The 18,246-nt window shown below is 39.9% G+C and overlaps 1 protein-coding gene across 2 annotated transcripts in view; it reads right to left on the bottom strand.

Moving 5' to 3' along the window:
• Window positions 1-517: 517 nt before the first annotated feature.
• pbx1b (pre-B-cell leukemia homeobox 1b) overlaps window positions 518-18,246 on the bottom strand; it is a 111,461-nt gene continuing 93,732 nt past the window's right edge. Inside the window, exons 5-9 of one of the 2 annotated variants that reach the window (XM_060919708.1) lie at window positions 17,862-17,997; window positions 15,100-15,259; window positions 10,541-10,653; window positions 9,583-9,672; window positions 518-4,514 (exon numbers count right to left, since the gene is read on the bottom strand). In XM_060919708.1, coding sequence (XP_060775691.1) covers window positions 4,422-4,514; window positions 9,583-9,672; window positions 10,541-10,653; window positions 15,100-15,259; window positions 17,862-17,997 — 592 coding nt within the window. In that variant the 3' untranslated portion in view covers window positions 518-4,421. The remainder of the gene's footprint in view (window positions 4,515-9,582; window positions 9,673-10,540; window positions 10,654-15,099; window positions 15,260-17,861; window positions 17,998-18,246) is intronic. The other variant, XM_060919707.1, reaches the window with a different exon arrangement.

Genomic DNA, 18,246 nt, shown 5'->3' on the forward strand with positions numbered 1-18,246 from the left:
AATTAAAGACAGGATATACAATAATAGCGATCAGTATAAAGCCATTTGAGTGACACAAGGTGAAAAAATGAATGCTGTTGAGAATACAGTTTTTTATTAGGATTGAAAGTGTTACTTATTTTAAGGCAATTGTTTGGCAAATACATTTGATTAACTGTGTCTTAAATTAGCTTTTATAGATGTCATGTTAAATAAGGCTGGAAATAAGATGACTTTCTGCTCCAGAACAGTGCAGCAAATAAGTGTTCACTCAATCTTTGGGACATTGAAAGTTCAAATCCTGGTCATGCCACAGCGATCTGTGGCCAGGAGCCAAGGAAGCCAAATTGGCTGTACTCTCTGTGGATGGGCGGGATGGCCTACTCTCGCTTGTCAATCACAGTAACACTAGCCAATTTGAGGGCAGATAGTGATTTGATAAATAAAGTACTTATTGTAATTGTAGGAAAAAAAAATGACAGCAACCAATCTTGCAACAAAAGAAACTATTTATTTGGAATATGCATTACCAGTACAAATTAAGAGACCAGAAAACCTACACCTTGTTAGTTTTTTTTTCCTTCACAAAAACAAGTTGGAATTGAAAAGACAGTAATTTGCTGTTCCATTTGTATTCCTTATTATACATATGCAGAGATCTTAAAAGTTAAAACTCAGCAAGAGAAAGTCTCCGCGCTTTATATATATATATATTTATTTATTTATTAAAAAAAAAAAAAAAAAAAAAAAGAAACATTCAAAAACACTGCAGGATTTTTAAAGAACAAAAAGACATGCAACAAAGTAAACATTTGATGTTTTACAAATTGCTTCATATGCAAAAACTAAAAGCATCATTACATGAAGCTTTCAACAATACGCTGAAACTGGGCAGGCGATGAGAGGTGTGTGTGTGTGTGAGAGAGAGAGAGAGAGTGTTCAGGGTTATGATGTCACTCTTTTACCCAGATTTGACCAACTGTGGAAGGAGTTTAGCACTTTTCGTTTTGCTCGAACACACACAGTGGTTTGACTCATTAGCTCGTGACCAGGTTTAGAAGGTGTGTTAACTCCAGACATACTGTACAGTTAAGGCCTCTCTGGGTTACAACAGATCAGCATGGATGTTTATTATTGAATGTTATCTAGCTTTGCGATGGATGGTGCATCTAACTGAATAGTCTACACTAACACTTGCTATTAGGCTTTCTTGAGGAGCTACAGGTCACATTAGAATAATAATCTCCACATATGGAGCTGTTTCGGCTGGTTACAGCTAGACCTGACTGATTCCTGTAGCCAAACAGCAGCGTCCCTGTGTGTCCAGAGTACAGCATTTTTTTGGTGATTTTCCAGTTCTCTCTCTCTCACACACACCTGATTATTTAAAAGGAAGTCTGGCCAAAAAATGGCATTTTGGCAATACTGTCCCTTTAAAATCCCATTTGCAGGTGTGTTAGAGATCAGGAAATCAGCAAACTGTGCTGGACTCTCGACACACGGAAATAAAGGGCCCTCTTTCTTAATGGGTGCTCATTATAAAATGTCATGATATACCTTAGTGATGGATGGTGCATCTAACTAAATAAATTACAGTGCTTAATGTGACAAAAAGCTTTGTTGATTTGCTACAAGTAACAAGATAGAATCATAATCGATGTGCGATGCAGAACACGCTTGATTTTTTTGGTGTGATAAGATTAAGTGAGCAGTTACACACTTGGCTCGAAATTGGCCACAAGCACCGGCCATGTCACTTTGCTTTAGGAATTTCATCTCTATTATGCTGATCAAATCACAAAAGATTTCTTAAAGACATAGCCTGCCCATCAGAGACCCGATTCACACTTACATGAAGCGCAGGATGTATCATTTTAAACTCTGTTTAAAAGAGCAAAATAAGACTAAAAAAGGTGCACATCTACATACATTGCGCATTCTTGGGCTAATTCACATTATGCTAAAGCAAGAACAAAAAAGGAAAAGAAAAATGTCTTGTAACAGGGCTGAAGCGAAAAAGAAAAGCGCATTAGGCTATTCACAACATGACGATGTAAAAATATACGCAAATGTTTTCTGCATTTTTTTGTTGTGCCATGTTTTCTTTCGACAAACACTACTGAATTCGGACTGCATTTTTGGTTTTGAATACGAAGCACTGGGGCTTTCGCTAAGAAACAAGCCCGGGTACAGAAGATAATACATCATTTACAATGTGGACATTGGTTAAAATGATGATAAACAAAACGAACATGTCTGCTGTTTTTGGTATCAAAGTAATGAGGGGTACGTGATATTTTGTCACCTAGAAAAGCCAAGAAACTAAAGGCAAGGCTCGGTTGTTCTCAGTTGGGCTGGGTCAGTTCTTGAATGAAAAATGGAGTAAAATGTATACGATAAAGTGACTTCACAGGAGTCACGCATCAAATGTATTCGAAAATCAGATTAATTATATGCAACTCTGAAGTCCTCTGCTGTTTTCTGTACGTTATTTAGATGGGAAAAAAATTACACAAGTAAATCAAAAGCGTCGGTCACAACCGGCCGTACGTGCTCCTACGGCCAGTCTACGTGCAAAAAACGCAAGAAACGCACGGAGGGCGCGCATGTGACGTGCTGATTTTCGAGCCGTAGACCGGCCGCAGAGGTTCTTTGTCATGTCAAACAAACTCTACGGGCGCTTACGTTTTTTTCAGGTTGCAAGACAAACTTACGGCCGACGTGCGTCTTTCTCCACGAACAAAAAAAAAACGCAGCGATTTGGGAAACGCCAAAAATCGCGCGGCCAAAAAATCGTACGTCCAGTTGTGACCTAGGCTTAAGACGAATATACTGTATTTTCCGGACTTTGAGTCACTCTGGAGTATAAGATGCACCCTCGAAATATGTAACTTCATTTTATAAGCCGCATCAAAGTAGTGGCATTTCCATGTCTTTGTCCTGTTAGTGTTGCCGTAGGTTAGCACTCTACTGTCTTCTTTGCTACAATCTCAATCCCTCTGTCAGACCTAGAAAATATGTGTGTGAATCCATTTTGAGCTTTGCTGCTCCAATATTGCTAATTTCTCCTACAGCCCCTCGTGGAAATGTTAGCACCAAGCTAGTGTATCATACAGTCATATAGAACAGACACCTGTATGAAACTCTATATTCGTGTCACAGTTTTACAGTTAATCATACAAATAATCAAAACTTCTAAAGAAAGCACTCCTCTCTCAGTCATAATGCTAACCATTCTGCTGCCATCAGTGCTGAAGTAAATCACCTAACGTTAAACCATAATCAGTGGGTAGGCTAATGCAAAAACGCAAATCAGAGCACCGTCTAGAGAGGGTTAAAAACATCTTATAGTCTGCAAAATACAGTAGTTTTAAAGTTCGCATTATTTCAAATCTGTTTGCGTTTATTACAGAAGTGATTTTGGTTCATAGCAGCATTTGGCTCTTCGTTAACTGATGCAGTTGTGTTTATCACAACTTGGTGGACTGTCTTAAATTTGTTGTCATCAGGTGACCGACACGGATGTTACAAACTTAACTTAATTTGCAAAGCCTATACTGCATTGTCACTGGCGGAGATTATACATGGAAGCCAACAGAAAAAAACAAAACAAAACTTTTTTTGTTTTTTTTTTTGTTTTTTTAAAGAAAGAAGGTTTTTAGGAATCAAAGACAAGCGATGTTTGTATAGCTTAATTAAAAATGAATTTCAAGTTACGTGATGGAGAGAGACCGAGATACAAAATATGTCTTTATAATACAGTATGTCCCTATATTACAACATGGAGAATATGATCACGTCAAATGAACATGCAAATCATGAATGTTAAAATGTAGAAAAATACTTTGGCACTATGGACACAAAATGTTCATGGTTTTGTTTTTTTTTTTACCATGGTAAAAATGTGAAAATGGGGCATCATATGCGCCATCGTTTCTATTTTAGAAATCAGTTTATTGTTATGACTTGTTGTTTATGTTGTTTATCTAAGAGGTAGTGCGATCGTACATATTAACCCCTTCAGACCCCATGTTCATGATAATGGTTTATGGTATGTTTGAGGGATTTTTTTTTTCATTCAATCCACTGACTGTAGGAGCTTCATCAAAATACTATTTAAGACTGAAAATAATGATTTTGAACAAGAATTATAATTGAGAATAAAAAAAAAAATCTGATCTGAAGGGGTTAATACAAATCGGGGGCTGTATTTCAGAACCGAAACTCTGTGTGTGTGTGTGTGTGTGTGTGTGTGTGTGTGTGTGTGTGTGTGTGTGGTTAAAACAGACTGATTCACTCCAAAGCATGGCAGAGAACCAGCTTAGTGAGCTAGTGAGTGCATTACTTAAACATAGTGATGAACGACAGAGTGACAGAACAAAAAGAGAGTCCATGGTTTGTGCAGTAGTGAGGGAACAAGAAGGAGTGGGGTGATGAGGGGATCAGTTGGAGGTGTCAGAGTGAACACTCCCAGGTCCTTCTGTGGGTGAGGTCACTGAGGAGGGGGTAGTAGCATCCTGCCATCCACCATTAGCCTGTGGAAGAAGAAAGGATGTTATATTAGAGAAGTGAAAGCTGGAAGATTGCCGCAAACTGTCAAGAACAACATCCAATCAGCTAATCGTTTAGCATTAACCCAATGCACAAGTTCTTGCAGATGCAGGTCAAGAGCTGAGGTGCAATGTTCACATTGCACATCAGAATGGGGAAAAAAAAATGATCTCAGTGACTTTAACCATGGCATGGTTGGTGGTGCCAAATGGGCTGGTTTGGGTATTTCAAAAACTGCTCATCTCCACAATATTCTATAGAGTTTACACATAATGATGCAAAAACATTCAGTTTTGCAGTGGTTCTGCAGGTGGCGATGTCTTTTGGACACAGACATCAAAGGAGAATGGCCAAATTGGTTCGAGCTAACAGGAAGGCTACGGTAGCTCAAATAACCAGTCTTTACAACTGTTGTGTGCAGAAAAGCATCTCAGAATGCACAATACGCAGAACTCGGACAGCTACAACAGCAGGATCAATGTACAGGTGATTATACACACACACACACACACACACACACACTTGTGGTCAGAAGTTTACATACACTAATCATGGACATGACGGAGAGTTGGCCTAGTGCAGGGGTTTTCAAAGTGTGGGAGAGTCAGCCCCCCCCTCAGAGAGCAAATAAACAACAGCGCCCCCCTTTACAATTTTTGTTGTTGCTATACTTAATGTTCCATTCGTATTTAAAGAAATGGTTGTTGTACACATTTTTATTTTTTTCTTTTACACATTTTAAACATCTGTGCTTTTTTTAAAACCTCTTTTTTTTTTTACACATTTTAAACATTTGTGCTTTTTAAAACATCTTTTTTACACATTTTAAACATCTGTGCTTTTTTTAAAACCTCTTTTTTTTTTTACACATTTTAAACATTTGTGCTTTTTAAAACATCTTTTTTACACATTTTAAACATCTGTGCTTTTTTTAAAACATCTTGTTTTACACATTTTAAACATCTGTGCTTTTTTTTTTAAACATCTTGTTTTACACATTTTAAATATCTCATAGCATCGTTAGCTAGCACCTCTTGGCAGACAACACACTGTGGCAGTGGCGCATCTTCAGATCCAGTCCATGAAAATCCAAACTTTAAATAATCGTGGTCATACTTCCTTCTTTTTTTGCTTGGCCCAGACTCTGTCTCCTCACTCACTGTAGCTTTAGGTACTAAAAGTCGATCCATTTTGTCTCTGGCAAAGGCTAGCTGAAGTTCGCTAAATGTCCACAATAGTAACTTATTCTGGTTTATTTTTCCTCACGTTGCGCCCCCCCTGAAGAACTCTGGCGCCCCCTAGGGGAGGCGCACCCCACACTTTGAAAAGCCCTGGCCTAGTGGTTAGCGTGTCCACCTCTCGACCAGGAGATCACGAGTTCTACTCGCGGTCGGGTCATACCAAAGGCCATCATAAAAATGGTACCTACCGGTACTACTGTCTAGCAAGGCACGCTGCAATACAGATGCGAGTGGGGAAGTCAAACTCTCATGGTTACCAGAGGACTAGCCCCGCCCCCCCACTGTAACCCTAGCTATATAGGCAAGAGGCCGAGGACTAGAGAAATGGAGATCGGCGCCACACCCATACGTCTTAAAGAGTTGGTTAGTACTGGGACAGGACACTGCCCGGGAAGACCAGATTCTGACGTAAGAGGGACTGTGACTTGAATCATGGACATGAATGTCATTGCAATATTGAGCTTTTAATGCTTTCTTTGAACTGTTGTTTTTCTGAGGCAGAATGATTGTACAACATACATTTAAAAACAAAAAAACCCCACCAAGAATATAGTGCACGTTTTAATTAATTTTGAGTTTTCTGAAAATAAACACGGTGCCAGAATTATACATACAGGGTCAAAAATGTACATACAGCACACCTGATATTTGGTTAAATGCCCCTTAGCAAGTTTCACCTTCACCGGACGCTTTTGGCAGCCATCAACAAACTTCTGGCAGAATTCTGGTTGGATATTTCACCACTGTTCTTGGCAGAATTAATAGATTTGAATTAAATTTGTTGGTTTCCTGGCACTTACCCAAATTTTAAACACAATCTGCATATTTTCAAACGGGTTAAGGTCAGGACTTTGGGAAGGCCAATCCAAACGCTTACTGTTGACCTGCTTTATCCAGTCCACAACCAGCTTTGATGTGTTTGGGGTCATTGCCCTGATGGAACAGGCAGTTGAGTCAACCATCTAGCTGACGGTTTAAAGTTATATTGAAGAATTCTGAGGCAGTCCTCCTCCTTCATTATTCCATCCACTTTGTTGAATCCTGTTTAACAGTTACTTTAGGTACAGTGTTGAATGTCTTACCTTTACTCCTCCAAACATACCTTCGGTTACTGTGGCCAAACAACTCATTCTTTGTCTTAATGTTCCCTCAGAAGGCTTTTTCTTTGTCCATGTGGTCAGCTGCAAACTTGAGCTGAGTTTGAAGGTGTTGATTTTGGAGCAGGGGCTTCTTTCTTGGACAGTTCATGGTGACGTAAAACTTGCTTGACTGTAGTCAGTGACACTGGTGTTCCAGCTGGTTCCAGTTCATAGCAGGCCTGTGCTTTGGTGGTTCCTGTCCATATGAACCAATTTCGTCTCAGCTGAGGGTGACAGTTTGGGTCTTCTTCTAGACCTTGGCAAAGTGGCTACACCTCCCAATAACTGTCAAACAATCTTTATGTTGGCACAGAGAAGCTACCAGCTGTAGTTAATCATGATCACTAACAGGAAATTAAGACGCCTTGGCAAGTTAAAAGACATTTTGGAACTTTCAGCACCAATGAATTAATCTAATAATCTAATGGGTAATAAATCCAAACTTGTGCACCAAATTCTTGTCCCCCCCCATTAAAGATATGTGATGTATAATTGTTCTGCCACAGAAAAAGGACAATTCAAGGAAACATTTAAAAGCCCAATATTGTGATGATGAGTGTATGTAAACTCCTGACCACAACTGTGGAGATGGATGGATGGATGGATGAAACTGAGAAAATACTGCTTTGCTGCTGAGAATATAAAATATACTGTGTTTGCTTTTCCCAGGAAGATGGGAAGTACTGCAGACGTGTAATACGGGACAGAGTTAAATGCTTGTCACTTTCACTGACACACACCATAATACTGAGCTGGGATGAAGTGGCCCACCATATAACACTCCCAGAAGAAACAAAGAGGGAAGCGGTGGTGGAAAATTATGACATTTGGAGATTGAAATGAAAACACAATGCGAGGCGCAGAAGCCATTTCTCGTCTTGCAGACAGGCCTGCTAAAGAGCATTTGGGGATATTAATAGCAAAAAGGCTGGAAATGGCAGCCGGCAGCCACTCAGCTCCAAGCCTGTTATTTAGAGCCGAGGCAGTCTGTAATCAAACAAAATGGAGGGGAGCAGAAAAAGATCTTAAAACGTGTTCAGTTACGGTGCCACGTTCCTATTTTCTACTGAAGGCATAATTACTGCTATAAAACACTACACGAGCCATTATCAACACAGCGAACAAAGAGGGAAATCACTTGTCTGAAAAAGATTCCTCATCTTTCGACTTTAAATCGGCTTTTAGCACAAAGTCACTGCTGTTGGATCTGAAATATGAACTCCACTTCCACCTGCATATAAACAACAGTCTGAGATATTAATTTTTAATAATAAAAAAAAATCAAATTAAAATGTGTTGCACTATTGCCACCATGACTCAACGAATTAAAGTAATAAAAATTGGCTAACAAATATTTATGTGGACCTCGCAATTTCTCTAAAATTCCGGATTTTTTTTTTTTTAAATTAAAAATGATTTTTATTACATGAGAGGATGTTCAGGTCTGCTTGAGATTCTCACACTAAGAAGTTTTAAAACAGCTGGTGTAAATCACCAGTTTTAAATTCTACATATTAATCATAAACAACATTTTGGGATTTTCTAAATTAATTGTTGCAGTAAAACTGCTGTTAAATCTAAAGGCATCTGGCCAATGAGACTGAACATGTGAGTGATCCACAGAAGACGAGGGATAGTTAAAATTTTTTTAATCCAGTTAAGCAGAGCAGACGCATAATATAGCGGAGTAATTGTGATATTTGTTAGTAAAAGAAGAAAATGGATTTTTATGTCAAGTTTTGGGAAACAATAAACGACTTGAAGCCATTAAAGAAATCATGCTTAGATAGATCAGATAGCCTTCTGTTCAAGAAAAATAAAATCTGTGCTCGTTTTCACATCTCTCCAGTTTCCCTGGAATGGCACAGAGTGAAGGAAATGGAGGGATTGTTTGGGATTTGAATACGTCCGTGTTCTTTCTTATGGAACGGCTTCGATCTCATTAGCATATAACAGAAAGCGGGCCAAGACATGGCAGCAAAGCCGTTGACCTTACTCCTCCTCGTCCTCTCTCTCTCTACCCCCCCTTTGCTCTCTTACGCTGTCAGGGCCATTAGCTCGGCACGAATGTGATCTGAGCAATGTGCTTGGATTGCTGTCCCAAGTCCGCACTCGGCTCCCTGTGTGTCTGTCTGATCGATTTTCCCCTTTGCCACATGGCTTGTCGCTGTGAATTTTGCAACCGCACCAAAAACCAGCGGCAGCCCCCACCCGAAAGGAAATAAATAATTAAATTAAGGAGATGATGAGAGTGACAAAAAAAAAAAAAAAAAAGGCATACACAGAGGGCCACAAGCTTAGATTTAATTTTCAGCATTACGATATGGTATTTTCCTTATAGTCTTTTTAGTTTAGCCTTTGGGCAGCTATGGGGTCTAGAAGGGGAGGGGATGCTCAGACCATCTCACCTGTACACAACATACACGCGTGCACACATACAAACTGTTCATCATGGCACGTGTCAGTGCAGGTGTTTGGAGAGAGCTTATTGGATGTGACAGGTGTGTCCGAGCCCTGCGGCGGTAGCAACACGCAACCGATCACACTGGATGACTGTGGATCAGACATGTCCCACCGAGAGCAATTCCAAGCCCTATGGCTTTAAAATAATTGGTAGAGTGGCAAAGGGCACAAGAAGAAAAAAAAAAAAAGTTATTTTTTTGTTTTCTTACATTGATGCCCTGCGGACTGTACATCTGGTTGGCTGTGAGGCCATCACTGTATCCTCCTGTCTGACTGATAACATGGCGAAGGGTATCCACCTGAAAACGCACAATAAACAACAAAACAAGGTCAGAGCAGACGCACACACAAAATAAACAAAGCAAGGTCGGCGAGAAAGCAGGAGCATCAAAACAAAACTTAACAGGAAAAAGCACAAGGTCAAACAACACAGTAGCAATGAGCGAGACAAAGAAAACAACAATTCAAAGTAAACACAAATCACATAAACGATGTAAATACATAAACTAGCTAAAATGGCAACAAAGGAAAGGAGTAAAACAGAACATCTGCAAAATTCTTGTGGCAGTGAGTCAAGGTGACTGGACTTTATAATTGTAAAGCCCTTTCTTCGTTCATTGTTCTGAATGCATCTTTTGTTGCATGGTTTGATAACAGGCTCGACAGCTTTGTTAGGGTTTAATATTTTATTAGGGATTACATAAGTGACAAATTGAAGCGTTATTAACGGTGTATGTTGTTAAAAGCAATATTGTTAATCATGATAAATTGTTACGCAGCTATTAAGATATTAACATGTAATGTCTGCGCATACCTATCTGTTTTTCTGAGCGCAAACATGTATACAGGTTCATTACCAACCACTTTGATGAGAGATCCCATGTTTAGCGTTTTTGTTAACAGCTGTTTAAAAGGTTTGTGTGACAGCATGTCCCGTTATTATCTGTTCGTTAATCATGAAAAAATAAATAAATAAATAAAATACTTCGTATTAGCTCAGTGCATTCCAAATTACATGATACCAGTTTCAGACTTGCTCGTCTACATGTACATATCTGCTCCCTGTAGCCTGCTCTTGTCTTTACACACCACCATGTATCTTTAAGAGTATTCTTTATCAGAGTAGATGTCCAGCGTATGAGGTGACCAGACTGATGTGTACTGTACCTGCGACTGCACGTTGGCTCCCACTTGAGCCCCCTGGTATGAATCGCCATTCATAGACTGCACACTCATAAACAAATCACCAGAGTTGGACATGTTAAAAGAGCCAGCAGAACCTAAGAGCAGAGGAGGGAGAGAGAGGAGAGGAAAAAGAAGCAGCAGCACAAAGACCGAGAGAGAGAGAGAGAGAGAGAGAGAGAGAGAGAGAGAGAGAGAGAGAGAGAACGCAAGAGGTAGAGAGAGGAGAAGGAGAAAAAGCACATGCGGAAGTACAGTTAGACAAGCGTAACAGAGCAGAGAGAATGAGCAGCCCATAGAGAGCAGAGCATCAGCACTAAGGCTGAGCAAGAGATAACGCTGTAAGACAGGTTTAAAGCAAGAGCAGGCAAGTTGTAATGTTAGCTAGCTAATGGAGGAACGTGCTCGTCCTATATAACGCTGCTGTTTAAAAAGTTTAAAGCAAGCCCAAAATGGATTTCAAGGAAATTGAAATCGTTGTAAAACCGTATTACAAGGCATGTTATATTTTTATACAAACGTGATTACTTCAACTCGGCCAATAACGGCTCGCGCTCGTTTTCATGACTCATAAAAACTGCAGAAAGGTTTATGAAGTGACTACCATGCCCCTCGCAGATCTCTCTGCGAACCAAATCCTACAACGTGTGAACTGAGAAAGGATGACCTCCGTTCGGGTTTTTCATGATTTTGGGACAAATGGCTGATTTGCGATAAAATTGAGTGATCCCAAGAGTACTGTTACACTTACACAACTTACATGTTCAACATCTTTGTTGGACACGTGCCTATTTTATGTATAATGGTACTGTCAACTGACCAAAGAAATCATCATCTGTATTCTCTCGCAAATTCCATTTACATTTCGTCATTTTGTGCCATTGAATCGATTTGGATGGAGATTATCCGCAGAGAAAGAAAAGTTTTACTCAAAGAATTGCGAAAACCACTTCTGAGACACATTTTAGCCACGTTACGCAAGTGGAACCGCATCTGACTCTCCAAGCCACATTTGACAACGCACAAGTTCTGTGAATGCAGATGTTCGTGTTTTGTTAGCATTAAAAATGGTAATGAGATTAAACACAGCACAAAATATGATGTGGAATTCAGAAAACTGAAAATATGGAACAGCACTGGAAGTTGGTGTTTGAATGTAATGAACTAATTTGCATATGAACACTGTCTGACTGCAAAAGAACTTGACTACAGGTGTAAATGCATGTGGTGCAAGTCTTATCAGGATACAGTCAAGCTGCATGAAATGGACAGGTGTAAACGCAGTCATAAATTCAATCTGACACACATTCTATGCCAACAGTTTCAGAGGCCATACTGACACCAAGACATATACTCTGAGTTTGAAATACTGAGAGTTAAAGAAACAGAAGTGTTGTGTGCCAGGCAAATGGAAACGATGCTGAAAATCCAATAAACATACAGTGCCCTCCAAATTATTGGCACCCCTTGTAAAGAGGCGTAAAAAGGGTGAGAAAAAAAATGCACCTTTCGGTGAAGTAGCTTCCTTTCACGCTGAAAAAATGAGAAAAATCCCAACCTTTAATTGAAATACATTTATGCAGAGAAAAACAAATCCCTCATCAAGAAATAATTATTTTCAACAAATACACGTGTGCCACTATTACTGGCACCCCTGGAAATTACAGTGAACACAATGTAACTCAAGCATGTTTCTCATTTAAAGGAGAACTCAAGTCATTTTTAAACTCACTTTATTTCTTAATTAACGTGTTATTCAATTAGATTTTCAGTTTTAGTAACCTTATATCGTGACTCGTATTGGCAATTAAATATTATACTTATTGGCCTATTCAGTTTTTAGCCGTGTTGAATTTAGTTCGTTTGGTCCACGGCAGGCGTCGCTTATCTGCGCGATCTTCACGAGACTTATGCGAGACTTCGAAATGTGAAGCGTCAGTGCCGCCATTTTGAAAACTGTTTTCCAAACGAAATATTGCACAAAAACGAGATTAAATGACGATTACTGCCTACTTTTTTCAAACTTTCCTGATTGCTATCAGAACAAACAAAACTTCCGGCTTGATTACGTCAGCGTTCGAAAGAGGGCGCGCGCGTCTTTTGACAACGTTGGCAGATGTTGGTCACTTTGATTTCCCCTGTACGTTTTACTCCCGTCCTACGAAGTCTCGCACAGGTCTCAACGAATCTCGTTTACGGCCATTGCTTTGACATATGGACTGATATATTACATAGCACATTTCAAACACTCATAACTTGCTATAGCAGTGACAAAATAGCTGTCAGAAATGCATTCCAATATTTAATAAAATGAGATAAATAGAATTTTGATAATAAAAAATTTCCCTTCAGTTCTCCTTTAAATTGTACATTTTTGAGTTGATTGCAGTGTGTAGGAACTTTCATGCTGTAATCCAGGACTTCCTGATTAACTGGGGTACAAATATGAGGTGACACAGAGGCCAAATTCCCTTCGTCCTCTGTCATCAAATAAGAGAACACACAAACCAAATGAGGGAGAAGTGTGTTGACCTTCAAAAGTCAGGGAATAGTTATAAAAAAATAGCTACTCTCCTGAAAATGTTCATTTCTACTGTTAGGGCAATAATAAAAAACTGGAAACCAACTGGAACTGTTACAAATTTGTCTGGAAGAGGACCCAAATTTACTTTTCCCCCATGTACAGTGAGGAAGAGGGTAAGAAAGGCAAAAAAAAAATCTCCAAGGATCATTGTTGGTGAATTACAAGAAAAAGTAAAATCTTGGGGTTTCCAAGTCTCCAAAACCACCATCAGATGCCACCTCCATGCCAACAGATTATTTGAAAAGTATGCAAAAAAAAACCCCAACAAAAAACCCCCCACTTTTCTGTCAGTTAACCACAAACGTAAACACGTGAAGTTTGTGAAACGCTGCTAGAACTTTGACTGGAACCGTGTTCTACGGTCTGATGAAACAAAAATGGAGCTTTCTGGCAAGAAACACTAAAGATGGGTTTGGGGTAAAAAAGAAGGACAGCTATAATGAAAAGAACCCAATCCCAACTGTAAAATATGGTGAAGTTCTGTGATGTTTTGAGGCCGTTTTTCCTCCAAACACCCTGGAAACCTTCTTCAGGTGCACGGCATCATGGACTCCATGAAATACCAGGACATTTTAAATCAAAATCTGGCTGCCTCTGCCAGGAAACTAAAACTGGGTCGTCATTTGATCTCCCAGCAGGAGAATGAGCCAAAGCGTTTGTCCAAATCAACACAAAAACGGTTAGCTGACCACAGACTCAAGCTTCTGCCCTGGCAATCTCAGTCCCCTGACCTGAACCCCATTGAAAACCTGTGGGGTGAGCTGAAGAGGAGAGAGCACAAGAGAGGGTCTCGGACCCTGGATGATCTGGAGAGATTGTGTAAAGAGGAACGGTCTCAGATGCCCTGCTCTGTATCTCCAACCTGATAAAATGTTATAGGGGAAGACTCAGTGCTGTTTTACTGTAGCCTGGGCCCGCCCATCCTAAGCGTGACGCAACACGAGGGCCTGTTGCGAGCTTAGTCTGGCCAGGCAAGCTATCTCCAGCTCTTCCAAGCTCCGGAAAAATCGGGAGCCAATCAACTTTGAGCATCTCCAACGGCCCTGGGTAGAGGCGTGTTCAAGGCAGTGACGTAGTAGAACTGCGACCGGAAGCCATAGATTGTTTACAGAATCATGCTGTATTGAAAGCATTCAACGGGAAGTTCTCATTGAAAACGGAGCAAAGAGCAGCCCTGGAGGTATTTATTGAAAGGAAGGACGTTTTCGCCTTGCTCCCGACCGGCTTCGGTAAGAGTTTAATCTACCAGTTAGCCCCGCTAGTAGCCAAATCAATGGGGCTCAGCGAGAATCCTATCGTCGCGTCACATACGTCAGAGGAAAGAGTGATGTGATTGGTTTAAGCTTCGTCACAGCCTTTTCTGGCTTCGACCAGTAGCAAACTGAGGCATTTCAGGGAGGCGGGTCAACCACGGGCTCTGGGAAACGGTTGGGCTGAATATCTTGGCCAGACCAACAGCTCGTAGAGCTTTGAAGTCGCGTTAGCCAGACTAGTTTTACTGGCAAAGGGAGGTTGTACAAAGCATTAAATGCAGGGATGCTAATAATAGTGGCACATGTGTTTTTGTTGAAAACAATTATTGTTTGATGAGGGATTTGTTTTTCTCTGAATAAATGTATTTCAATTAAAGGTTGGATTTTTCCTCATTTTTTCAGTGTGACATGAAGTTACTTCACCAAAAGGTGGATTTTTTTTTACGAATCTTTACAACCGGTGCCAATAAGTGTGGAGGGCACTGTATTTATAAAACCTATTTAGACTGTTTGAAAGAATGAGTTAAGTCTCAGGTGTGTAGAAGCTGAAGACACTAAACCTGCATTAGTCCAACCTTTATATACTGGACCACTGAGAGTGACTTTTGCAGCTGCAATAATAAAGTGTGTGGAATCGTGTAATAATGTAATGTGGGACAGTGTGTGATTAACATATATCTGTGAGACTTGTGTGCATATTTACCCACCTGCTGAGTTGGGGGTGGAAGGGGAATTTGCCTGGCTGCCGTGAGCCGACACGTTGGCCGCGTTCACTGCAGTTCTGGCTGCGTACATGTTGGCTTCCTCCTGGAATTTTCCAATGTTCTTCTTGTATCGGATTCGTTTGTTTCCGAACCAGTTGGACACCTGGCCAAAAAAATGAATTAACACTCTCATTTCACAACTTCACAAGCACTCCATGAAACCTTATTCTCGGTCTGGGTCAAAATACATTTTTTAAAATCTTTACTGAAATTGCAACAATAATAATAATGATAAAAAAAAATGATGGAGAACTTCATGTGCTTGGCTTAATCTCCCCAACAAGCATGGAAAAACATCTTTATGGATTATTTTTCCATTACAGAGATGATGATCAGGAGGCATCTGGACTCGAAAAGGAACGAGGTGAAGTTACGGTGTTGAAAATGGCCGTTGTTTATCACTGTTAATCTGAGCCAAAAACTTGATGTTCGTGGTTGTCCCATTTCCTCCATCTCAAATTTACACTCTGCTAGATTTAGAGTTTCACTAAATCAGGATGTGAGGTAATTCCACAACTGCTGACTGCTACAATTCATCATTCGGAGGAAGAACACTTAATAGCAACCCAAATGAAACAAATCAACATATAGCAATGAATCAACCCGACTATCTATTTCACACCTGACCATAATGCCTTTGATCAGTACTGTAATGACGCATGCCAAGATGAGAGTCAGAAAATATGTCGCCACACTGTGAGCCTGATGTGCTGTTTGCTGATTTTTCATTTGGCCTACTGTGTCTGCAAGACAATTTTCCATCAAGCTGCGAGTTGGTGGTGTTTACTGTGAAGTTCCAGTGACCTGTGCATCAAAACGATCCCTAGTCATCATATACCGATCATCGCTTGGATTAAGCTAAAATATACTGAATATTTTAAAATATACTGCGTATAGCTATAAATGACCTAGCCTGTGACAAAATACACAGAATATTGCCAAGTACTTAACACCACTGGGGCCTGATATAATTTAATGAAGCCTTTCTAAGCATAGAAATACCAAACTGTCGATAATGCAGAACACAGATGGCAGGAATCCCTCTCTCTCTCTCTGTACCACAACAATGCCGTACATACAAAGAAAACCACAGACAAATATGGGACTCCTCCACGTTCAGAACCCTGCCTATGAAGGGGTGAAGAATGCAAACGCAACCAAAGCAAACTCACATTAGTGTCAGAATAAAAAAGATAGCCAATAACAATCTCATTAAGTCACTCCATCTGCAGCTAGCTATCATCAAGGACTATGACGGCACGGATCCGTCCTCACACGCACTAACACCCATTACCGCTAATACACTCCCAGATGAAGCTGTGCGGATAAAGGCTCGTGCTAATGATAAACAACATTAAAATGTAAACCAAATCAATCCTGTGGAAACACCCCCCCACACCCGCCTAGACAGCGGCTAAACGTGTTTCTTTATTACAAAATGGCACCAGACGCGCTCAACCAATCATTCTGAGCAGAGTCTGTTCGAGAACGGCACCCAGATGCATCGTCAAATTATGTCACCCTGGATTCATTAAGCATTTTTTTTTTTTTGAGCATCATCCATTTAACATAAGCAGGTGCAGAATATTCACATACAGCAACACAGGTGTTCATAATCGAGGATCATTACATATGGGCGAACACACTAAGCAATTATAGGTGCTCTACAGAAAGTGAGCATCTTTCCATACATCCAAACACACATGTAGCAATAGTAGTTAAATTGACACACACACACACGCACATTTTATATATATATATATATATATATATATATATATATATATATATATATATATATATAAAACAGGTTCAAAATCCAATGTCCACTTTGTAAAAGCAGTAAAAACAGATTGGAATCACCTGCAAAAGTAGTTCACTGTTGTATATACTTACTGTAATGGAACTTTAATACTATTAGAACTCTATGATTTTCTCCTTGATCCGGAGAACGTGGATAGAATCATGATGGCTTCAGACATCAATTGCAGGATTACATAAGGTTTGGAAATATGTGAGAGTCTATCACAAAATCTGGGACAACGCTAAGCATTTGCGCTTTACATCGCCATTTACTCAATGCTATTTGTCACAGGAAAAGGTAAGCGTCTCGGCTGTGCGCGAGCCTCAAACCGTTTGCCTGCATATGTTACCCCAACATTTAGATAGAAGAGCAGCCAGGTAAATTCTCATTTACCTGCCTGAGTAGTAAGCCGAGAGAGAAATCCAAATCATACTATAGATGGTAAAAATAGCAAGCTCGTCGCCATTTTATTTACATAATGTCCTAATTAACTACTATTTTAATGGCTTTGTCTCAGAGAGTGTTATCTCATTTTGTTTGTGTCACTTTTAATTTAGCAATTTCTATGCACTGTCACCTATGAATAATTATTGTTTTTTTTTTTTTTTTGCACAATTAAAATTCTAAGTTTAATTGTGGAGGCAAGGCACAAATATAGGCCTAACGTAAACTATTATTTATAATTATGATTTATGATCATGGTTACGTTCTAACACCGTATTAGACCCTTTTTTTTTTTTAGCAGACGTACATTAGAAGTGTCTTAATATAGGCAATTAATGCACCCATGGCAGCTATGCTAAGTTATTCTATTCGAGCTGTTATCTTGATGTACACGGAGTATAAATTGTAATTCAAATGTACAACGAAGAGCTTGATTTGTAAAGAAAGCAGAAGCTACCTGGGAGACAGTGATAGAGCATTTCTTGGCCAGTTCCTCCTTGGCCTCCTCACTGGGATATGGATTACTGAGGTGGGAGTAGAAGTACTCGTTCAGGATCTCGGTGGCCTGTTTGTTGAAGTTTCGTCTTTTTCTCCTGCGAAGAAGGAGCAGGGTGACTGAGAGAGAAATGACGTGCCTTGGGATTCAGACGTTGTTTGACTAGTGCAACTGAATACTAATGTTACCTCATCTAATAACAGATCCTCTCCCTCTGCATTTTGTTCATGGCTTTATTGCATATGCAAGTTATGTTTGGCATATGTGTTGGGATTTCGCTGGCAAAAACATGTGCCACTTCACGTTCGGAACATTTTATTATTCACGAAGAAGCGCAGTACAGGCT

Source organism: Neoarius graeffei, chromosome 4 (genome assembly GCF_027579695.1).
Source record: "Neoarius graeffei isolate fNeoGra1 chromosome 4, fNeoGra1.pri, whole genome shotgun sequence".
NCBI classification, from domain to species: Eukaryota; Metazoa; Chordata; class Actinopteri; order Siluriformes; family Ariidae; genus Neoarius; species Neoarius graeffei.